A 25,603-nucleotide genomic window follows, 5' to 3' on the forward strand; every position below is an offset into this window, starting at 1 on the left:
TACACAGAGCATAAACTAGTCCTTAGGGAGCAGGTAAAATTAAATTAGTCCCTATAGTCCTTGGAATTACTTTAGTCATTAGGATGACTTCGCCACCAGGACACTAATATGAGCAATTATAAGCTTTTGGTATGGAAAGCCAAACGTTGGATTACTTACCTTAAAAAATATAAGGTTCAAAAATATTTCTAAACGTAGCGTGAGTAGGTTTACTTATGTTATAAATGTGCCAACCCTACTTTAGTAAAAAAAAAAGATAAAATGCACGACTGGGGTCGAACGTACTTGCTCTTGCAGTCCAAAGCACTTTTATGTTAGTTTACTTGTTGATTTTAAGAGCTGGCTCTATATAAATTTAAAAAAATTGATATTGGGGAAGAGCCGACATTTAGGGCAAAATTTTGTTAAATGAAAAAAAAAATGTATTTGACTTTTTTGGAAAAAATAAAAATGCAGTTTTATTGCAATAGCTTTGAATATTACGTCTGGAAAAATTTAATCAAAATCGTTAGAGCCGTTTTCGAGATATTCGGTTTAAATTAAATAATTTAAACTTTCTAAGCGAGATATAAAAAACAAAAAAAAAACCAACTTTCAGAATTCCATAAAAATCATCTGTACCAAATTTGAAGAAAACCGACCACCCGTTTAGGCTGTGGAAATGTGTACAGATGGACGCACAGACGTACAGACGCACGGGCGGAATTGCGAGACCCACTTTTTCGGAGTTCTCCAACATCGTAATGTTGGTTTTGATTAAAACCTCAATTTTTTTTCGACACGAAACCAATACTTGCCCTATTGAGCAAGTAAAAATATATAGGAATCAAAATTTTTAACGTTAAATTTTACATAGAATTTAATTACATACATATTTTTTTTCTAAAGAATTGCAAAATGGTCAGCCATTTTTTATCTGGAAAAGATTACCCTGGGAAAATTTTAATTCCACTTTTTCCTTAATGTGAATTCCGGGCGAAATTTTGTTCACATTCAAAAAATTCGCCTTCTTCTTCGCTTTTTTACTTGCGATATAGGTACTATATATCAAGTTATGCATTCGTACAAAAAAAAAAGTTGAGATAACACTTTTCCGTGACATTACGATTATAGAGAATGCCAAAAAAGTGGGTCCCGGAAGTCCGTCTGTCTGTCTGTCTGTCTGTCTGTCTGTCTGTCTGTCTGTCTGTCTGTCTGTCTGTCTGTCTGTCTGTCTGTCTGTCTGTCTGTCTGTCTGTCTGTCTGTCTGTCTGTCTGTCTGTCTGTCTGTCTGTCTGTCTGTCTGTCTGTCTGTCTGTCTGTCTGTCTGTCTGTCAGTCTGTCTGTCTGTAAACGAAGCTACAGCCTAAACGGATGGACCAATTGATGTCAAACTTGGTATGTAGTGAAATTGCACAAGGCATTCGATTTTGTCTGCCCTGTTCGATTTCACTAGTCAAAAAGTTTTTTTTATAGAAATCAAAGTATATTTTTCTTATGGTTTTTTGTGCGCTGAGCTCGAAACCGGAGTCAAAAAAAAATTTACCACATCACGTTTTTGAGATATTACCATGCAAAATATCACAAAAATATAGTGTTTTGGACGTTAAAAATTCAATATCTTAAAAACTTTTCACGTTAGAGCTATTCTAATACTAGATTCAAACATAGAAGGTCAAAAGCCATTAGAAAAGTATAATTTAGTTTCTATGGAAAATTATTTCTCGCCAATATTACTGTCATTTACGGAAAAATCGATCTTAAAAATCGTTTTTTTTTTTTTTGTTTTTTTTCAATTTTTCTCAATATTTTCTGAAACAGAAGTATAGTTTTTCCACACAATGTTAAATAATAGGTTTTAATCTAAATAATTGCACTCCAAACTTTTCAAAAATCAAAAATTTTTTCGGTAATTTTTTTGTTTGAAAAATAAGCTATTTTTTCAAACTAAATTCGTCAAAAATCCAAAAATTAACTTTTTGCTCAAAAATTTTAATTACATAGAAAATATAACAAAGTAATGTTTGACCAAGTTTTGTTAAAATCCAACCATTTTTGTAAAAGATAAAAATAAAAAAAATTTTTCAATATTTTGAGGTTATTTAAAAAATGGTTATATAAAAAGATGACACCCACCCCACTTTTTCGCCCACCCACCCCCTTTCCCCAAATTTGTTTGTGGGCAATTTGTTTTTCCCCTTTCATACACCATTTATCCTAAATTTTCCAACCACCCATATGCTGCTTATAATTTTTTTATTTTAAAAAATTATTGGCACTGGTCTACGAAAAGAAAATTGTAATTTAAACTACTTGGAGTTGATCGAAGGATGAATTAACTCACGTCAATATTGCTTATTTTTCACGCAAATTGCAGCTCCATTTTAATATGAATTCGGATTTCTTTTGTTTACCTTAGTTTCTTTTCCCAATTTACTGCACTGAAGATAAATCAAGACTATAAATTAATATTAATATAAATAATCGTCACTCAAATCGAAATTTTCTTCAAGTAAGAAAAATTTTATAAAGGAATGCTCAAGCATTTACTCCAGGATTTTCTCTGTTCTTGTGCATGAACTAAAATTGACGCAAATGCTTTGACTTTCTTCACGTCACTAGTACTTCAAGTGACCAAAAGCCTTTTTAAATATTGAGTGATATTGCCTGGTACGCAGATCGAGCTACATTTTAGCTGAGATAAAATTCCCATACAAGTTATCGATAATTTGTATGGGATAAATTTTAGCTCGGTTAAATTTTTTCGATAATTTGTATGGGAACTAAAATTTATCTCGATCTGCGTACTAGGCTTATGAATAAAAAATAGGAAATTCTTTTTCTTGGAAAATTGTAAAGTACCTATGAACTTTGTCCTAACAGTACAACTTTATTTCCAGTTTCACCATTATTTACCCACGACCGTAGCATAGTAGGTCAGATATTCTTTTAAAAAAATAGAAAAATAAAAAAAAAATTATTTGCATCATAATTGTAACAAAAAATATTTATGTTTACAAGTTCAAACAACACAAATAATTTTTAATTAGTTTTTAAGATTAATACACTCTCATCATCTGAAGCAAAGGCTTTTTCTGATTCCAAGAGAAATTTTAACTTTGTACTTAATTTCATTCGATTTTGAAATTTATTTTTAATTTAATCGCATTTATTTTTAATTTATTTATTTTTATTTCATTTATTTTTAACTTATCCCTTTGTGTAAACGCAATGTAAAATCTATTTTGTTTTTCTAATGAATTGTGCTTAGCTTTCTAAAATCACTTTTGGATAATCCATGTTGAAATTTTTTTTTAAACACTTTCGTTTCTTGAAAAAGAAAACAACAAATTCAATGCCACTGAGCTTCTTTTAAAATCAAAACAAATTCAAACGGTGTCAGCAGATTTCAATTGGATTAGCTTAGGGTTAAATCAATCCAACTCTTATCCAAAGGCCAACAAAATTTGTATAAAAGCCAATACATCCTACGTTAAATCTTTTGTTAGTGGAACGAAGTGCAAGGTGGAAGAGTAAGATTTTATTCAGAAACTCGAATTAATAAACGGGTGGGATGAGTTATTTCGGCGATCCACTCCGAAATCTTTCCTATTTTCGGCCGGAAGCACGGTTAGTTTGAATGAGTTTTAATACAAAAATAAAATAAAGTGTAATTTTAGGAGGCACAAAAATATTTATAACAATAACAAGTGCATAACTAATAAAATAAAACAAGTGTTAGTTAAAAAAAAATCTTATACTAAGACTTACAGTAGTTCAAAAGGAATATAATTAAACAATTAAATTGAACATTTTAAGTGATTTCTGACAAAAACTATTATTTAAAATAATCGTAAAAAAACGGTATTTTGAAAATTTAAAAATCCTATAAAATAGTTCTGGTTCTAGTTCTAAAACTATACCATTATTTTAATTGCAAAGATTTATTTTATGCTCCAACAGCTTTACCAATTTTTTTTGTAGAATAGGTTGGTATCGAGTTATTTGAAAGAATGGACTTTTGTCCATTAGTTAGTTAGGGATTGGTTGGGGACTCCAATTAAAAGAAATTTTATGAGTTTTAAAGCCGCGACAGAACATTTTTGTCAAAAAAATTCTTCTTTAAGACCTACAATCAACAGACTGAAAAGTTCGGATATTTTTTGACATTTTTTTAAAGATGTATTCGGTTCGCCACTCATGTCCGAAAACTTTGGACCATTGAATAATTACAATATTGGAATTGAAAAAAAAACTGTTGAATTCGGATGATTTAATGGTACTATTTATTGTGATTTATAAAAAAATACAGGTGCTATTGAATTGAAGTAAATTATTTTCTCAAAAATTTAACACACTGAATTATCAACTTTTTGCATTTAAACTTCAACAATAAAGGCTATTGAATAAGAAACAATTATTTTGTAGATACAGTTAACAGTTTTTTTTTTTCAAATATGTACCTACTGCTACTTTTATACAAAAACTTTAATTAAAAATTTGTAAACTATTAAATATCATGACTTTTCCTCGTCTGATTTTAACAATAAATATGTTATGCGCAAAATTTCGAAAATTTATTACTTTACTACGAAACATTTAAAAAAACAGGAAAAATCCTCAAAAAATTTGATTTTGGTCATGCAATAGTCATAAAATGAACTTCAACTACAGAAAAGTGGTGTTTTATTTCATCTTTAAAGATTGGTCCTTCAGATTTATTTCAGGTAAAAACAGCTTTAATTTTCTGTAAAGTGATTCTTTGTTCAGATATCGGCAGTTAAGGTCAAAAGTATATTTGTTAATTTGAAGACTGATATGCAGTCTACAAATAACCGTATAAGAATCAAACAAAAAAAATGTTCCCTCCTTCGTATGCAGGAAAATAAAAACAAATTTTTTTTTTTGAAAATTTTGCTCATCTGAAAAAATCGTAAATATTCAAAAATGCAACTTTCATACGCTTTTTGATTTCATTTCAAAGTTAAAAAATAATTCACTCTTCAAATTTTATGAATATACCTAGCTACATAGAATCAATTTTATTGGTGTTTTTTTCTGTTTTATTATTATAATTTGGAAGCCTTATATAAATCCTTTACTGAATTCGGTTTTGCGGTTACAATTATTTACAGGATTAATTAATTGTTATTTAATTTTTTTTTAAACTTTACCACTCTACGTTTTTCTTTATAAAAGTCTTTGGGAAATGTGTCTTTTTGAATTTTAATGAATTTTCTTTAAACAAACATGTTTGTTGGGGTAATGCATTGTGGTTTTATTATTTAACATTTCTTTTGTTTTTTGTTCTTTTTCTTTTAAGAACATCATCCGAGCTGCGCCTGATAGGATGGAATGTACCACCGGAAGAACTCCAACACATACCCGACCACTGGCTAAAATATCCCGAACCACCTGAATCTTTGAATTATCTTCTTGGATTGCTTTATATATTTTTTTTCATAATGGCCACCGCTGGAAATGGAGTCGTCATATATGTATTTTGCTCGTAATTCCAGAAATTCAACTCAATTGAAGTCAGTGTTAACCTAAACCATTTTTCTATTTTTTTAGAGCAAAGAGTTTAAGAACTCCATCGAACATTTTTGTAATAAATCTAGCGGTATGTGATTTTCTAATGATGTCAAAAACTCCAGTTTTTATTTATAATTCATTTAATTGTGGTTTCGCAATGGGTCATAATGGATGTTTAATTTATGGTATTATCGGTGCATATACGGGAATTGCAGCAAGCTTGACGAACGCATTTATAGCGTATGATCGATTCAATGTTATCACAAGACCTATGGCTGGCAAAACGACACAAATCAAAGCAATTTTAATAGTAGTATTTATTTATTTGTATGCAACGCCATTTGTTGTTTTGCCAGCATCCGAATTTTGGGGCAGATTCGTTCCAGGTTAGTATAATTTGTTATACCTTTATTTAAATTCGATAAAACAATATTGTTACAGTTTATAATAATGTTAAAAGGGGCTATTCTTGAGTTTTAATTGATATGATATCTAGAAAACTGAACTATACAAACATCCTCTATTTAAAATATCAAGGATATTATTATAATTAATTGTTGAAACATACTTATAATATAAACATTATCTTGAAATTTGAATTTTATATATGTCAAAAATGCGCTTGACATTGACATGGTAAGTAAATATCGATTGATTCTGATTATACCTGCATATACTCTGTTAACCTGAACATTTTTGTTCCTGACGTTTAACCAAGTAATTTCTAAAATCAATATTAATTTCTAACCTACGTAATGTGTGTGTACTTCTTAAAGGATGCCATACAAATGTAATTAAAAGTCTTCTGTAATCCGCCACCTCTCAAAATCAAAGCAAAGAGAATTTAAAAAAAAAACAGCGATACAATGCCACTTGAATTAACAAATGAGTAGTTTCAGATTTGGTCAGTGACCATTGACCAATATATTTTATAAAATCTAAGACGCAGGAACATTAAGAAGCACTTTTCAAAAGTCTACTTTTAAGTTAATGAATTTTTTTTAAATACTTACTTTAATTTAATATTCTCTTTCTTGAGCCCTTAAGATCTTAAATAGCTAATTGTCGAAGATTTCGAGATTTATAAGCCCGAATTTATTCACTCTTCATTATTTTTAAAATAGCTGTTAAAATGTGAAATCTCATACACATTTTAGAATTTTATTTTTAAAAAGGCGACTTAAAATCCAAAAAAATGTCTCTTTCCCTAACATGCATACAAAATCAAATGGGACATTTTAAATACTTGACTGTATTTTAAATAAAAAATATTTTTAACAAAAATGATAACACCGGCACACAAAAAAATAAAATACACGACTGGGTTGCACCAACTTGCTCTTAAAGTTAAAGTTGCTTAAATTTTTAAGACATTTTATATAGAAATTTGGAAAAAAATAAAATTCGTTAAAAAAAAAAAATAAAATAAAATCTGAAATCAAATTGCCCTCCAAAACAAGTATGCAGTTTTGATTGATATATTAAGATGCATTTTTAGAAAAAAAAATTCAAAATCGTTAGAGCCGTTTTTTAAAAAACAAATTTTTTATAAATAATTTTTTGGAAAAAAGTTTTAAAATAAAATTGATATGCCATTTTGAAGAAATCACTAATCAACGTCTAAAAACATAATTTCAAAAAAATTCAATCTCCCGTTGTCGAAAATTTGATTTTTCAAAAAAAAATTTTCAAATTTTTTTTTTAAATCCAAAAATTATTTTTTTGAAAATTTTATTTTTGGTTTATACAGGGTGTCCCAAAAGTTAACGTCGAAACGAAAACGGTAGATAGGGTAGGTGGTGACAGTTATCAGAAAAATAATTTAAAAAAATCGCAGCCATATATTTTGGGAGTTATGGGCATTTGAAAAAAAAGTCGAAAAAATGGTCACCCTGTGACGGTTTTTCATGTGCCGTGACTACAAATCTTAAGTTTTCTCATTTTTTTCTTTTGTTACGGTACCTTGAATAACCCTGCTATCAAATGCATTCAAAAATTTTAACTCAGCTACATCAGTTTTAAAGAAAATATTACTTTTTTACCCAACTTAGTACTAAAAAATTTTACATGACTCTAATTCAATGAGCCGTAGTGTAAAAAAATGAACTACGATGTTTCGGCAAGTTGCCTTAAAAGTTGGTGTGTTCAATTCTCTTTTCAAAATGGTACAACATTGTTGGGAATATTCCATAAATAACCGAGATAATTTTTTTTTTTCTTAAGAAATCCGACTTTTTTATGAGGTAATTTTTTCATATTATTCAAGTTTTGTACCTTTTCAGAACGTTTCAGAATAAAAAAACTTAAATAATATGGAAAAATTACCTAAAAAAAAGTCGGACTTCTTAAGAAAAAAAAATTTATCTCGGTTATTTATGAAATGTTCCCAACAATGTTATACCATTTTGAAAAGAGAATTGAACACACCAACTTTTAAGGCAACTTGCCGAAACGTCGTAGTGCATTTTTTTTACACTACGGCTCATTGAATTAGAGTCATGTAAAATTTTTTAGTACTAAGTTGGGTAAAAAAGTAATATTTTCTTTAAAACTGATGTAGCTGAGTTAAAATTTTTGAATGCATTTGATAGCAGGGTTATTCAAGGTTCCGTAACAAAAGAAAAAAATGAGAAAACTTAAGATTTGTAGTCACGGCACATGAAAAACCGTCACAGGGTGACCATTTTTTCGACTTTTTTTCAAATGCCCATAACTCCTAAAATATATGGCTGCGATTTTTTTTATTATTTTTCTGATAACTGTCACCACCTACCCTATCTACCGTTTTCGTTTCGACGTTAACTTTTGGGACACCCTGTATTTAAATTATAGAAATGCTTCTTCATAAAAAGTTGAAATCTAATAAGCAGTTTTGGAGATAATCAGGTACTGTTAATAATGGATTTTAAAAAAAAATTTGAAAATTTTTTTTAAAAATCCAAAAATTATTTTTTTGAAAATTTTGTTTTTGGTTTATATTTAAATTATAGAAATGCTTCTTCACAAAAAGTTTCGTTGAGATAATCAGATTTGAAAAAAAACGGTTCTATGGCAGGTACCGTTAATAATGATTTAAAAAAAAAAAATTTTTTCATTAGAAGATACACCTTAGCTTAAAACTAACATTTAAATTTTTTAAACAAAATCGTTGGATATTTTTTGAGATATTTCAATTTTACTAAAATCGGAAGGTATATGACAAGTACCGTTATTTTTGATAAAAAAAAATTAATTTCAAAAACCCCTCTGGAGAGTCGCCAAATAACGCTACATACCAAGTTTGACATTAATCGGACCATCCGTTTAGGCTGTAGGTCCTTATACAGACAGACAGATGGACTTCCGGGACCCTCTTTTTTGGCATTGTCTACCATCGTAATGTCATGGAAAAATGTTATCTCAACTTTTTTTTGTACGAATGCATAACTTGATAATATATAGTACCTATATCGCAAGTAAAAAAGTGTCATGTACCAGGAACCAGACCTATCTTTCAATATGTTTTTGGACCCGCTGAATCGGAATTTCAAGTCCGTTTGGCCCTCTCACCCTCCAGTTTTGATTAAAGGAAGTTTTTTGCCTTTTTGGGGTCTTTTTTGCATTTTTCTGAAAATTGGAGGGTGACCGGGCAAAACGGAATTGAAATTCGGATTCAGCAGGTCTGGTTCCTGGTACATACAACTTTTTTTTTGTGCGCTGGCATTGTTGCGTTTCCTTAAATCATCTTTAAATGCTATTAACTTTGCAGACAGATACTGTAGAAAAATATTTCTCTTTAAATTTTCCTCATCTTAATACGGGATACCATGTTTAAGCTATGGGAAATTGAATCCGCTTTTAGGGAAAGATTTTCTTCCAGCTACCGGTGCAGATCCAATATTTAATTTTGTAAACCTGTTATACTTCCAACTCACAATTTTCAGATTTTATCTAATCTTCTGAATTACTTTACCATTCCTCGGAATCAGTTTAGCTAAGACCAGTGCCAACTGAAACAATAGATAATAATTGTAGGTAGTGCCTATTACTTCAAGAAGTACATTCCTAATTCTCAAATTCACAAACTCTTGCAAAAAGGTTTTTGGTATTGTGTTTGCATGCTCCAGTTTTGTGTTTAATGTCTTTTGATAAAGTATTAGGGTGTTATGATGTCGCTTGATTCACCTTGTTAGGTATTTAGGACGTAGATGCGATAACTCAATTGGTTGCCTTTTACGACACCCCGCGCACTTATCAAAAAAATAGAATAGAGAGGATTTTAAAAATTCATCCACAAACAAAGCACATTTCAAATCAATTTTTTAACAATGTGCTAATAATAAATCGACGGAAGCATAATTAAAATCCACTAATTAAAATTTATTCAAGAATGTATCATCCCCACGAATTTGTATATCAATAAGAAATTTGTCTATAAAAGCTACATGTGCATAATAAATGAAGGCACTTGTATTTTTGATATCCTGCCCAAAGGTTGACGAATCCGAACAATCCTGGATGTAGTAGTAGTTGTGTTTATTTGGTGAAAACGGTGTTTTATTTAAAATGAGTGATCTCAGATATATTTTCGATGATCCAAATAAAAATTTGTCGTTTTTTAAACCAGAAGCTAGGTAACTTGACTTCAAGTTTTAGAAGCTAACTTCCAAATTTAATTAATTTATAAAATATTAGAACGAGTTCGGAACTTCGATATATTGGATGGAATGTGCCCCCAGACGATCTGCAATACATTCCAGAACACTGGCTTAAACACCCTGAGCCAGAAAAATCGATGCATTACCTGCTTGCCTTGGTCTACACACTTTTCACGGTAGCCTCATTGACCGGAAATGGTTTGGTCATTTGGGTTTTTATGAGGTACATACACAAAATCTTTATCTCAATTTCTATTTTGTGAAATACATTTTCTACTTTTTTAACATTTTTGTAAAAACAGTGCTAAATCCTTGCGATCAGCCTCGAATATTTTTGTTGTAAATTTAGCAATTTCGGACTTTTTAATGATGCTCAAATCACCCGTATTTATTTACAATTCGATAAATTTTGGATTTGCTTTGGGCAATCCTGGATGTCAACTATTTGGTTTGTTTGGTGCATATGCTGGCATTGGAGCCAGTTTAACGAATGCATTCATAGCTTACGACCGATACAATGTTATTACTCGACCAATGTCCGGAAAATTAACATTTACAAAGGCTCTGTGCTTCGTAGCGTTTATATGGATTTATAGCACGCCATGGGCATTGATGCCATTATTCAAAGTGTGGGGTCGATTTGTTCCAGGTTTGTAAAAAATTTTTTTCTAATATCTAAAAAATTTGTAAAAAAAAATAAGGTAATCCGATTTTTCCTGGAAATGTATAAAAACCATATAATTTTTGTCTAATTTAAACAATAAGTTCGTGTTAATTTTACTCTATTATTATATATATGTAACTACCCCTAAAAAAAAAAACACCCTTTCATTGAATTACAAATATTGAGAAAAAGTACCATAGAAAGTCTTTAATGCCATTTTTTTTAATGGAGTTATAATATTTATACCAAGCTTACTTACTTACTTACTTACTAAGGGTGACCAGCGCCGTAAGGCGGCTACAATCCGCTGTGGATTTGGGCCTCAACCAACAAACTTCGCCAGCCAGCTCTATCTTTAGCTCGCTGCTTCCAGTTGCGCACGCTAAGTTGATTGAGGTCCCCTTCCACTTGGTTGCGCCACCTCAGACGAGGTCTTCGCCTACTGCGCCGTCCCTCTGAGTTGGAGTCGAAAACTTTCCGGGCCGGAGAATTGTTGTCAATGCGCTCCACGTAACCTAGCCATCTCAGGCGCTGCACCTTCACTCTCTTGGCTACGTTAGCGTCCTTGTACAACCCGTAAAGCTAGTTGTTGTATCTTCTTCTCCATTCACCATCTATTAGAGCCTACGATTTTGTTCGTGTATTTAATTACACGTGTACCCGATACACGTGTACACGTGTATCTAAAAAACGTTTACACGTGTATCTTATTTACACGTGTATTTATTAAATACACGTGTATTTATATTTACACGTGTAAATACGAAACAAAATGATTTTTTTGCTTTTTGGGGGTAAAATAAAAGTTTTTAAAACTAAACAACTGAAGATTATTGTGCAAATAAATAGTTCGAATTGGAAAAATAGTATTTGAACTTTTTGAAGACCTTATAAATAATTTATTCAAAAATTAAAAATAATGATGTGCCTTTTCATTAAAAAAAAGCTAATAAATTTTTCCAAGATATATTTGCATATTGCCTACTGTGTCTTTCTCAGAAGAAAGTGTACCAACTGTTACATGTTTTTTTTTTTTTTTTGTTAATCACCGTTTATTTGAAGATCATATGGTTTACTAAGTTCATAGTGAAAGTGTAAAAGGTGTTTTATAAATAAAGCGACAAATTCAATCAAAATAAATACAAAATAAAACTAAAATATGAAGCCAAGGAGTTGGGTATGGCAATATGCCCACCGAGAAGGGACAAATGCCTACTGTGACTTATGTAGTTCACAACAAAACAACCGTTTTTCTTGTCCCGGTGGAACAACCGGAGCCCTTGGACGGCATTTAAAGGGACTCCATGGAGTCAATTTAATTATTTTATATGTTTTGTTGCTTGGTAATCTAATCTAATCTGCTTTATTTTTTTACTTTTTAGTCGTATAATATTTGAAAGAAGATGATAATTTGCTTGGGTGGTATGAGCTCCCAAAGCCCCTCTCTTGCAATTTACCTACAAAAGCTTTTGCGATATTTAGAATGGGATAAAATAGATTTGGGGTGTTTCAACCCCCCAATGCCCCTCCCCTGAGTTCGGACCCCAAAATATTGCGTTGCAATCCAAACTTCATATGTGTACAAAGTTCAGTTCGATACGATAATGGGAATCGGGTCAAAATTTTTTTCCAAGATTTATATGGCTAGGGTTAGATAAGAATTTCCAATTAAATTTTCCGTGTAATTTCAATGTGTAAATCTAGCCAATAACCGCAAAAACCTGAACAATATCCTTTTCATTCAATATAATACATATTTTAGGAAATCGCCACCAAATCTACCTGTTCGAACGCTATTTACACGTGTAAATATAAATACACGTGTAAATATAAATACACGTGTATTTACAAATACACGTGCTTCGGCACGAATTATTTAAATACACGTGTAGCACGTGTACCTTAATACACGTGCAATAGTAGGCTCTACCATCTATACACACCATACCAAGCACTATACCAAGCATCAGTCATATTTATGTTGAACTAGCTATGTAACTACTTTTTCCTCAAAGTGAACTGTCTCATAAAATTTCATATAGAATTTGAATTTTTAAATTTCGTTGAATCAACGTCCCTAACAATTATACTTTAAAATTGGGCACATGTGAAAATTACGTCTTTTTTTGATTTATTTTTAAAAAGCTGGTTCATTTTTGTCTAACAAAACTCTGTCAATTATTTCTATTATAAAACAATTTTGTCTAAACTAGATATTTTACAAAATTCTGAAAATATAAGAAAACTCATATTTCCGTGGCTTCTTAGACGTCTAGAACACGCTTTATATTCGTGACGGCTATATTTGATTACATCATTTATAAATGTTGCATTCTAATTAAAAATAACTACAAAGTCTAATTGGTAGCAAATTTTGCAACTGTTTTGAGAGTTTAAAATACAAATATTCACTGTGGCGTATACGTAACATTTTTTTTGTACTAAGAAAATTTTTCAACCTGTTGACTTCGATCTTTGAGGAGTATGTCCATCTACCAACTGAAATTATTAAGTTTTCAGTCCAAATTTTACATATGTACATGAAGGTGGTCCACGCTTGTATAGGAAAAATAAAATTTTCAAATAAACGTTGGGCCACCCCCTTGTTTGGTTCCACATCCCATTGGTATCATACTGTTCAATTTTCAGCCTCCTATCTTATATAGAAGGGGGTGCTGATCGATATTGAAAAATTGTATTTTTTTAGAAAAAAAGTTAAACAAAATTATAATAATTTTATAATAATTTTTTTAGCCCCCACCGAAAATCGAAAAAAATATTTTTTAGACCACACTAATTTACATATTATTAAGGTCTGGATCTTGCGGACATTGAAAGTTGTAAAAACACAACACACACTCCTTTTTCAATGAACCCACAAAAATATTATTATGATCATGTGACTCTGGGATAAAGTTCTTCGCAATCTGGAGAATTCTTCTACTAAAAGTATTTATCCCACTCTCTGATGATTGATGATTTCAGTTCATATCACATTCTTAAGTTGAGTCTTGCAATCGTTTTGTAAATTTTTATTACCAAATTTTTTGTAAGGAAATGTTCAATTAATGTTCTGTTATTATAACACCGCCCTCAACATACTTTTATTGACCAGTTCTTTTACCTTAACTATTGATTTGAAATGTCAAGAGCTTTTTTATGCAAAATCTGCATTTGAGAATGTCTAAGATTATCAGTCACGCAATGATTTAGTTTAAATTAAATCAAAATCAAACGCTTTGCAAAACTATAAAAGTCTGCGGTCAAATGAAATTTCATTGCAGTATTTTATCAAAATTCTTTCTTTTCTATTGAGGAGAACAATGTTTTCCATTTGAAATTCGAACATTAAAAGTTAAATTGATATAAAATTGTGATAATTCGGAATAATGTTAATCGAACGACCCTACGGTCCGCATTGTACCAATGATTCGGTTCCAAAAGCGGAAGCACGGTATTTTTCTATAAATGTTTTAAAATTACCATTTTCGGATTTTAAGTGTTGTTATTTTTTAAAGAACATCGGATGTACGGTACCTAGGATGGAATGTACCTCCCGAAGAATTGCAATACATTCCAGAACATTGGCTCACTCACCCGGAGCCCGAGTACTCGATGCATTATCTTCTTGCTCTTCTTTACTCGTTCTTAATGGTTGCTTCAGTCTGTGGAAATGGTCTTGTAATTTTTATTTTTTCAACGTTAGTTTAAAGTAAGTGAATTAACACTAGTTCACTCTTAATGTGGTTTCTTCGTTTTTATTTAGAGCTAAAACTTTGAGAACTCCGTCAAATCTATTTGTTCTCAATTTGGCGGTTTTCGATTTGATAATGATGCTGAAAGCTCCCATATTCATCTATAATTCTGTACATCATGGATTTGCTTTGGGAAATACATTTTGTCAGTTGTTTGCATCAGTTGGTTCGTATTCGGGAATAGGAGCTGGCATGACAAACGCTTTCATCGGTTGGGATCGTTTTAATGTGATTGCCAAACCTATGGGTGGAGGATTGACATTTACCAAAGCTCTAATTTGTAACATATTGATTTGGGTCTATTGCACGCCATGGGTTGTTTTCCCACTTACACAAAGTTGGGGTAGATTTGTTCCAGGTAATTTTTTCAATAACTTGAAGTATTAAAATTATTTATTTGCAAGGGAACCATAAACATGTAATTTTAGACTCACATAATTTAAACTATCATAAGGATAGCGGGGATAAAAAAAATTCAATTCTTTTACTATAACTTTTTGACACTGAAACATGAAAAAATAGAAAAGATCAAATAAAAGGGGCAATTCTTTTGCACACGTTACGTTACTAGGTATTCAAAAATCGTTAGATTTACCTTCGTAAATGACTTAGAACAATTTTTATACATTTTGACAACTCCAAATCAATCCCAAAATAATAGCGCTAGAAAAAAAAACTGTTTGTACTGGAAGTTTTGTTCAGTAAAGCCAATGCAGATCAGATCAGCAATCTGCAATCATTTTCCTACAAAATCGTTCTTTAAACAATGAATGTTTCATGTATGAATTTTTAGCTTTATGTTTTATCTTGTTTAAAGTTTTTTAAATCGATCCATGAACTCTATTTAAAAAACTAAAAAAAAATGTTTTTGGTATTTTTTTTTTAAAGAATTAATTATGAAATAATGCCGACTAGTTTTTAGCACGATTTTACCCGTCAAGTACCAAGTGCAGTCATTTGCGGCACCCAAATTGCTTACCAAACTAAAATTATTTAATTTATTTGAGTTTTGGCAAATCAGTGGCCTGATTATTGAATGAATACACGATCGTATTAAGATTTGATACCTCCCTTTCGAATGAAATCTTATTGCTCATTTATTGAATTCAAAGCAAATATTTCCAACATTGTAGCCATATTACAGCTGCATTCATAATTATGTTATTTTGAAACAAAAAGAATAAACTGTCGTAAATCCATTTGAAGGTAAATCGAGAGGCGAATGCGAAAACAAAATACAAAACTTCAAATTCGGCGCACAGTACTCAAAAGCTGAACTATATTCATTCTACCCTCCGTAAATTTAAATGTTTTCATTACCACAAAAACCTTTTTGAATAATTATTCCACTGTGGTCCACTGTGATAGTTCCTTTAGTAACAAATCTCAAATTTCCATGTCAAATTTATACTATCATTAATTTTGTGTAAAATTATACGTTTATTTTTATTAACCATTTTTGTATGCGCATTCATTTCAAATATTTGCTTTATATTTTTGTTCTTTTAATTCTAAAAATTAACTAAATTATTGTAAATTACAAAAATAAAACAAAAGAAAAATATAAATGACAAAATATATATAAACAACAAATAATAATAAAAAAAAATTATAAATTTTAACCAACTTCAAGACTCAAGTACAATCATTTATTGTGTGCGAAAAAAAAAGTATTCAATATAATCCACACTTAATTAAATTGATATTTTCACCTCATAACTGTGGTTTTATGGAAAATTAAAAAATTTTAAGCGAAAAATCACATAAGTATTACTTTTCGAGTTTAAAAAAGTTGAGCAATAAGCAAAAATCGGTTCGAGGTGCAATGTCATTTCATCACAAACCTAACAAATTATTGAGAAAATCAATGACTTTCAAGTTGATTATATTTAACTCAACTCAAACGAGTCTCCATCATGAATCATGATAATGCTTCTAAACAAATCGAATTAGCCAAATCAACAGAGCTTCTCTAACACACAAAATTACTCTAAAATCATTTTTTTTATTCTTACTGAGAGAACAAAAAATATCGTATAATTTTTTCAAACAAAATAAAAAAAATTAATTACATAAACTTATAAACTATAGATCTTATATTTATAAATTAATAGAAAGAATCAATCTGCTTTTGTGTAATGACGTAAAAATGGATAATAATCATTTTCTTTTTATAATCATAGTTATAGATAGGGTATAGTAGGTATACAAGGAGGATTAGATGTAATTTTTTTTCTTTTTTTCTATTTGTATGGTTTAATGTACAATGTTTGGCGACAGCTTGGGGTTACCACCGTCTGTTTGGGGAGTGTTTAAACAATAGATATGGTAACGTTGATACCTAGATTGCCATTATCGGCAAATAACTGTGCGATAGATGTATCAAACACCAGACAATCCGAATTATGTATTGCACTGGCAACACCTTCATGAATAGATCTCGGCATCGCCTCCCACGTCAGTCGGCGACGATTCCCATTCAACTCCAATCGATACACGAAGTTTTCAGCTTCTTTACGAGACCCAATAAGCTGGACAATGGCGAAAAACTGCTGATGACCATCATATTTCTCCTGCTTTTCCAAAACCAACATAAAATGATGCCCAAAACAAGATTGCATCATGACCCAATCAACGGCACCGGGCAGGTTAATATCAGTGGCCAGGAAAACAATATCCTCGCCCTGCAACGTGGTAATACTCTTGTGCGACATCATTAAGTGTTGCATGACTAAATCGAGAGGTCCTTGCCATTTGCACGATGCCCCCGGGCAGGGGCATAAATACGGACGACATTCGCACGTCTCCTCGTGTTCTGTCTTTTCTGTGTAAATCAGCGATGCTGTGCATCCATAGCTGGAGTGTTTGCATGGGAATTTGACATTCGAGGCGACCTTCTCCATCGCCAGATTTCTAATATTAGCCAAAGGTCCGCGACATGTCGGACAGCATGTGAGCTTTGATCGACACGACACACAGACCAAGTGTCCACTGGAACACTGTAAAATAGGAGGCAGAACATAGTCGAAACATACTGGACACTCGAAGAGCGATGTCAGGTCGGCTGACATTCCGCCATCGCCACCGCCAGCTGACGACAGAGACGAACTGGATGAGGATGATGTGTTTGTGGCATCGCGCCGCTTGGGATTGATTTTGTTGGACATTATGCGACAGACGCACCAGAGCAATTCACGAAAATGAAACAATCAGCTTGTTAACATATAAACAGAATATACCTAAGGCTGTTGTTGTTCAGCTGGGAGCAATAAGGCCAAGATGATTGAAGTGAAGCAGTGCATAGATGCAAAATTCTTCGGTTACGGATTAATGATTCTTTTTTATCCACTCCTTTGCTTTGATATTGACACCTACTCGGGGTTACTGTAAGTAGGAATATGAGGTAGAATTTCATTTTTTATTTGAAGTTTTTTAGTATACTAACCTCAAGACAAGTAGTAGAAGACGAAAACGAGTTTGTTTTTTCGAAAAAAAATATATTATTTTTTTTTTTATCTGTCGAATGTCATCTGTTTTTGGGGACGGTTCAAAGCAGACAACACACAGAAAATTGCAAAAGAAAACAACAACAATAAAATGAGTGTGGTTGTGGTTTACTCTGTGGTTCAATGCTGCTTGCTGCTTAGTGCACAGAGTGCAAATAAATTTTTTCTCTTGTTGGTTTTTTCGTTTTTTGTTTCTTTATGGGCGATGCACTAGGGAGTTTTTTTCTTTCTTTTTGTGGAAAACGACCAAGTTATTTGGATGAAAATCAACACAAAACACAATCACTTTATGGGTAAATATGTTTGAGGTGAGAGAAAATCAATAGATTAGAGTTATTAAACAAATGTAATTACACATAAATTGATAAACAAAAAAAAAAGTGTATTATAATAATTACGCTGATCCACCATTTATAAATTTACTACATACACTTGCACTCAACTTGAGTTGACTTTTGAGTGACAGTTCGGATAGAGATGAGATTTTTTTGGGTAATATGAAAATGTAGTAGAATTTGGTACTTTTTTTTGTACAATTTTTTTTTCGGAATGTTTCGTTTGGTGGTAATTTTTCGGAGTGTCTAGCTCCTTTGGATTTGGCAAATACTTGTGAGTACTTTGTTAGGAATTTAATAAAATAAACATTTAAGAAAATTATTGAAATGTTTTTCAACTGCCTGCTACGCGTATAGTGCTAGAAAAGTATTTTACCCATTCAAAAATACGCTGCTAAAAGCCTCCACTTTTAGCCTTTTGTTTTTCAGTATGCAGATCTAGGGGAAAATTGGAGAGTTTTCATTCATTTGTCACTTACTTTTTCCTATCCTGTGCATTTTTCTTGACTCCAAGAGCAGTGTTGACTGTTTTTTCACTTTTAATTCATTTATTTCTGTGTTAAAAATTATTTTCTGTTGCTTTTTCTTGATTTTAAATTAATTTGGAATTTTTTTATTTTGACTTTGACAAAATACTGAATACTCGATGATAAAACTTATTTTCTGATGTTTTTTCTTGAATTTTTTTACTTTTCTAAAATACCCGATGATATTTTTTTTGTTAACATGTTCGCTGTTGACTTTGGAGACTTCAGCCTGGTACGCTGTTCGCGCTAAATTTTAGCCGAGATAAAATTCCCATACAAGTTATCGATAACTTGTACGGGATCCATTTTATAGCTCAGCTAAAATGTATCGATAATTTGTATGGGAGCTAAAATTTAGCGAGAGCAGCGTACCAGGCTTTCAATACAAAATTTCGCTAACGAAATCTTGAACGAAAAATTTCGATTTGCTTTTCGTTTTTCAATACGCAGCTATAGCGAAAAATTGGAGAGTTTTCACTCATTTGTCACTTACTTTTTACTGTCCTGTGCATTTTTCTTGACTCCAAGAGCATTGTTGACGGTTTTTTCACTTAGTTCATTTATTTCTTGCTTTAAGCCTAGTACGCAGATCGCGCTAAAATTTATCTTTCATACAAATTTCCTCCAAAGATAAATTTTAGCGAGGATTTTTAGCTAGGTAGTACGCAGTTCACGCGCTAAATTCGAATTCTCATCTACTACTTTTGCAAAAAGTCTCCACTCAATTTAGCTCGCGAAATAATGCTCAGCGCATTTTTTCACAGCTAAATTTTGACATTTGTGGTCATTGTTGTTGCTGCAAGCAAAAAAAAACTTGAAATATAATAAAAGAAGAGGAACAAAACAAAATGAGAGCGTAAAAAAGGTATTCTGCAGGTAAAAAAATATGTATGTTATATTGAATGTAAGTAGGTATAGGTAAATGAAACTGTGATTCAGTCGTTATTTTTAAATTTAAATTTATTTTGGCTTTCAGCGAACGCGTGTAGAGATAAAAATTGTCGAGATAAAATTTAGTTTAGCGCGATCTGCGTACTGGGCTTTAAGCCTGGTACGCTGCTCGCGCTAAATTTTAGCTCCCATACAAATTATCGAAAATTTTTAGCCGAGATAAAATGGATCCCATACAAGTTATCGATAACTTGTATGGGAATTTTATCTCAGCTAAAATTTAGCGCGAGCAGCGTACCAGTGCCCATGTTCTTTTATCACTGGCGATAAAATATTTGAATGACTTGAAAATCCATTTTATCTCATCGAAATAAAAGAAATTTCGTTCAAAATCGTAATTTCTTAATTCAAAAACTCTGAATTTGAAAGAAATTTTGCTTTATATATGGGAGAAAATGTATTTTAGAGACGTTGAAAAACGCTTATCGCCAGTGATAAAGTTACAGAACAAAGGTCCAGGCTTTAAAAATAAATTTCTGTTGATTTTTCTCGATTTTAAATTAATTTTGAATTTTTTTTATTTTGACTTCGATGCTTAGAGGATATAATATATGGAGTGCTTGTTCCTAAACCTAATAAATTGTAACGCCATATGCATGGATAGGGGTCGCTGCCTTCGTTTTTCAGTGCGAGTCCGGTTCCGCAGCTGTAAATAAACACGGTTGTTGATGACAGCCATCGAATGAAAATAAAATGAAGGCATGCACTCATCGAAAAACTTAAAGAAACTAGAACCCTCTATAAAAGCTTCACGGAACTAACAGCACAAGCACTCCATATATTATATCCTCTAAGCTTCGATGATATTTTTCGTTAGCATTTTCGTTGTCAACTTTGGAGACTTGAAAATTTTTCGCTTCGCTTCACCTGCGTACTAGGCTTAAATTTACTTTTTTTCCGTGTGCCAAACTGTGACGGAAATAAAAATTTGATTTTTTAGCTAAAAGCCTGGTACGCTGTTCGAGATAAATTTTAGCTCCCATACAAATTATCGAAAAATTTTAGCTGAGCTAAAATGGATCCCATACAAATTATCGATAACTTTTGTATGGGAATTTTATCTCTGCTAAAATTTGGCGCGAACAGCGTACCAGGCTTAAAGCTGCGAACAACTAGGCTGAGATTCTATTATAAATTTTAGATCGGCTAAAAATATTGCATAGAATTTTTATCTGTGTAGGTACTAGGCTTACTACTACTACTTTTCGGAACTTCACAGAATGTAAAAATGGTAGGACTGACCTTGTTCAACAACTTTTATCTTCTGAAATGGGTTCAATGGTAAAGTTGAGGTTTAACACTGGTCCATATAGTTAAAACAGCCAAATACATGCTTAAACCAAAGTTGAACCACAGCTAATCCGCAATTATTATTTATTAACTGCCCGATTCTCCCCCACCAGTCAAAACTTGCGAGAGTCAGAAAAATTCTCAAATTTATGATCTGCTATATAGTGGAGTAACTAAAGCTCCAAAATTGGCAATATTAGCGAACCCGGCAGAACAGCTTAGATTGTGATGATCTTTTTTTTCAAACGTCGGTAATTAAAAATACTTTAAAGTCTATAGATTAAAAATTGCCGGTGTTGCCGTTTTGATTTTTTAAATTTAATTGAAGATTTTTGTGAACAAAAACAAATTTGTTTCAAAAATTTTTCTTAAATTTTATAAATTAATTGATGCCAAAAGATTGTCTAGGAAATTCAAGGAAAAAAAATATATGGGAGTGAGGGACAATCTTCCATAGTTCAAGCGATACATGCAATTTTCTTATTAATTGACTTCAAACACAAAAAAAAATATTTGAACACAACGGCAACACCTACAATATTCAAATATACATTTTTTAAAAGCTAGAAGCTTAGTCATATATGTAAAATTAAAATTAAGTTAATTGAATGAACGGCTTTTGAAAGAATGGTAATTGAACTCAGATTTTTGAAAAAAAAAATTATTGAAAAAATTTTAACATGTCGTTTTTTAAACTTGGTCGTAATATAAAATGCATTTATTTTCAAATTTTTTTGGCCGCATTTATTATGATTTCAAATTATAAAAGGAAATGTCAATATGTATTACGGTTTATGAAAAAAATTAAAAAGTATTTCATTTTCGAAGAACTTTTTTTAATAAAAGTTTTGAAAAAAAATGTAACTTGTTTTTTTTTTTAAAGTTCAACATCTAAACATAAAATTATTTTTTATTCATTTAATAACCCTTACTGTTGAAAGTTAAATAGCAAAAATTTAAAGTTCCTATTTACCACAATCTTTGAGAAAATTAATTATTTCAATGCAAAAATTCAGTTTTAATAAAAAAAAAACCATTGAAATTGAAGTAATTTTTCATTTTTTTTTTTTTCAAAAGTGTGATATATTTACCTTTTTTGCTTCGAAATTCAACTGATAATATTTATGGCCAAAAATTTGTTTTAAATAAATTCATATTTTATTAGAAAAAGTTTGGAAAAAAGTAATTTTAAATTTTTCTAATAATATTTTTTTTTTTAATTCTGAGTTTGAGGACCATTTTTTCAAAAAGTCTTGATTAAATTTAGTGGATTTAAATTTAAGAGATAAGCATGAGCTTCTGGCTTTTTAAAAATGTATTTTAAAATATTGTAGGTGTTGCCGTTGTTTTCAAAATATTTTTTTTGTGTTCGAGGTCAGAATGTTAGAAAATTGCATTTATCGCTTAAACGATGGAAGATTGTCCCTTACTGCCTTTTATATATTTTCCTTAAATTACCTAGAGAATCTTTTGCTATCATTTGTTTTATGAAATTTAAGCAAAAAAAATGGTTTTGTTCAAAAAAAATTTAATTTTAATTTTAAAAAACAATACGGCAACATCGGCAATTTTTAATCTATAGACTTTAAAGTATTTTTAATTACCTACGTTTGAAAAAAAAAATCGTCAAAATCAGAGCTGTTCGGCCGGGTTCCCTAATAATTTGCTTTAGTTACTCTACTAATAGAGCAATCGAATCATAATAATCTTTACAAGGAATAAGTTGTTTTTGTGTGAATTATGAAAAAGTTAGAGTAACTTCCGACAGTTTACATGAATATTCTTAATTTGTTTTTTTGCTAAACTTTTTTTTTTGTTTTCTTAAAATAATTAAAAATCAAGTACACTTAATGGTTTTGTTTTTCTTCTATTCACAGAGGGCTATTTAACATCGTGTTCTTTTGATTATCTTACGGATAACTTTGATACACGTCTCTTTGTTGGAACCATATTTTTCTGCAGCTTCTGCATGCCAACCGCTATGATTCTCTACTACTACAGCCAGATTGTTGGACATGTTTTCAGCCATGAAAAACAATTGCGCGAACAAGCCAAGAAGATGAACGTTGAGTCACTTCGATCGAATGTCGACAAAAATAAAGATACAGCTGAAATACGAATTGCTAAAGCGGCAATTACCATATGTTTCTTGTTCTTTGTTTCATGGACACCGTATGGGGTAATGTCTCTAATCGGAGCATTTGGAGACAAGAGCCTTCTAACACCTGGAGTTACAATGATACCAGCCTGCACATGCAAAATGGTTGCTTGTATTGATCCATATGTATATGCAATAAGTCATCCAAAATACAGGTTGGAATTGCAAAAACGCCTTCCATGGTTGGCCATTAACGAAAAGGGCCCAGAGACGGCTAGTGCTGCATCGACAGGAACAACACAAGAAAACCAAACAACGACAGCGTAAATAAAGTTGTTTAATTTTTTTATTGCATTCTTCGAGTATTAAGTATTATAGAAGTTGTTATAAATAAGTGTAGTTTTTTAATATAAATCTAAGCTATTGGATTGAAATGTTGATGAACTTGGCTTAATCTATACGACACTGATCTCAATGACGAATCTGGCTAACGTACCTGACCGAAAAGATATATCTGAATTTTGTAACTACTAAGCATGTTTGCGACGAGATATAAAGCATGTTTGTGTTAACTAAACTTACTGTTATTTATTATTTGTAGTGTTTTTGTTTTGAAGAATATAGATAATTTTTTGCAAACTATTAAACTACTGTGTTTTAATATGAATAGTTTTGATTTCAAAAATACCTATATGAAGCAATGAATTTATATGTTTTTATCTACTTGTAATACTTTCCCACATGGTAGATTACTCACATTCCTATCTAATGGAGCAGTAGTACTATATCATAGGGCTAATTTACTAGGTCATCTACTCATGAGTAAACTACCATCTCCAAAAGAACGGGTCCATTATATTCCGAGTAGATAGGAACGAAGCTATACCACTATTCATGAACTCACGATTAGGATTCCATAATCGTGGCTAAAGTACATTGAATAGGTGAAAATGAAAATCTAGTACTAACTTACTACACTGCATTTCCATCTCATCCCACAGAATTGGATTGTATTACTAGATCTGGGGTCGAATCACGGCACACGATTATGATAAGTAAGTACTTTCGAGTTGGTAAGCAACTTATCAGTTGCAGTTGCAAAGAAATACATGTCATTCACATCTAATCCGATGATGAGTAGTATAGTATTAAACCTAGTAGATCATCTACTCATGAGTAGTTGAAATAGAAAGGCATAGACAGCTTTATTATTTAATTAAATTTGATCGCGATCAAAAAATTACGTTCCCACGTTCTCATTTTATGGGATGGGCCATTTACAGTAATTGAAATTGCGAAGGTTCTATGTTGAGGAAATTTGAAATTCAGTAAACTCATTTTTAAAACTTATTCCTGGTAAAGCCTGGTACTCAGAATAAAATTCCCATACAAGTTATCGATAATTTGTATGAGATCCATTTTAGCTCGGCTAAAATTTTTCGATAATTTGTATGGGAGCTAAAACTTAGCGCGATCTGCGTACTAGGCTTTACGAAAAAACTTACGCATCAAAATCTGTAAGTTCGTTTTAAAGGTTAAAGCCTGGTACGCTGCTCGCGCTAAATTTTAGCGAAGATAAAATTCATATACATGTTATCGATAATTTGTATGGGACTCATTTTAGCTCGGCTAAAATTTTTCAATAATTTGTATGGGAGCTAAAATTTAGCTCGAGCAGCGTACCAGGCTTAAGTACTTCACTTTTGTGTAAGTTAAGGGCTCAAGCCAAGAATATGTCGCATCCGTTACATCGACGGATTTCAAGGCTTGGCCACACCGAAGGGTACATACGGTAGCGGTACGGGTATTTGTATGAAAAATATTCCACACCTAAACGTTGTTGTTCCAGTTTGGAATTTTTTTCATAGTTACCCGTACCACTACCGCATGTACCCTTCGGTGTGGCCAAGCCTAACTGACAGCTCCATAAAATACACACGTTTTTATGAGAACCGAGCCATAAACCGCATCCGTCAAGTCCGTCATATTTGGGTAGTGTGTATTTTATCGATCTGTCAGTTTTGTTAAATGCGTCGAAGTACCGGATGACGCAAATTCTATGGGTTGACCCCTTAAAACTTGCCTTCGTAAAAATGTTTTTCGATTTTTTAATGTAGGGTATGAAATTTTGGACTCATTGCGGGTGAATATAAAGGAAGGACCACACCGGAAAGGTATGCGGTAGCGGTGCGGGTAATTGTATGAAAAGAATTCAAAACCGTAATTTCAATATTCAGGTTAGGACCTTTTTTCATACAATTACCAGGACTGTTACCACATACCTTTTCGAAGTGGTCATTCTTTAAGACTTTTAACAAATAAAATA

The 25,603-nt window shown here is 31.5% G+C and overlaps 2 protein-coding genes across 5 annotated transcripts; one reads left to right on the forward strand and one right to left on the reverse strand.

Annotated features, from left to right (window-relative positions):
- The first annotated feature begins 3,473 nt into the window (after window positions 1-3,473).
- LOC129908159 (opsin Rh3) lies at window positions 3,474-23,924 on the forward strand. 4 transcript variants are annotated; one of them, XM_055984487.1, is made up of 4 exons: window positions 3,474-3,609; window positions 5,303-5,488; window positions 5,554-5,900; window positions 23,057-23,924. In XM_055984487.1, exons 1-4 carry the CDS (start codon window positions 3,554-3,556, stop codon window positions 23,602-23,604), a joined length of 1,137 nt encoding a protein of 378 aa, XP_055840462.1. In that variant the 5' UTR covers window positions 3,474-3,553; the 3' UTR covers window positions 23,605-23,924. The 4 variants fall into 4 exon arrangements, with proteins under 4 accessions (XP_055840462.1, XP_055840463.1, XP_055840460.1 ...); XM_055984488.1 differs by lacking the exon at window positions 3,474-3,609 and adding an exon at window positions 5,168-5,241; XM_055984485.1 differs by lacking the exons at window positions 3,474-3,609; window positions 5,303-5,488; window positions 5,554-5,900 and adding exons at window positions 9,953-10,127; window positions 10,189-10,374; window positions 10,454-10,800.
- Window positions 15,815-18,547, reverse strand: LOC129908161 (E3 ubiquitin-protein ligase sina). Its single transcript, XM_055984489.1, has 2 exons — window positions 18,016-18,547; window positions 15,815-17,954 (listed from the first exon to the last, which is right to left on the reverse strand). The coding sequence occupies exon 2, from the start codon at window positions 17,735-17,737 to the stop codon at window positions 16,883-16,885; it is 855 nt and encodes a 284-aa protein (XP_055840464.1). The 5' UTR covers window positions 17,738-17,954; window positions 18,016-18,547; the 3' UTR covers window positions 15,815-16,882.
- Window positions 23,925-25,603: the final 1,679 nt, after the last annotated feature.

Source organism: Episyrphus balteatus, chromosome 2 (assembly GCF_945859705.1).
Source record: "Episyrphus balteatus chromosome 2, idEpiBalt1.1, whole genome shotgun sequence".
Classification (NCBI taxonomy): domain Eukaryota; kingdom Metazoa; phylum Arthropoda; class Insecta; order Diptera; family Syrphidae; genus Episyrphus; species Episyrphus balteatus.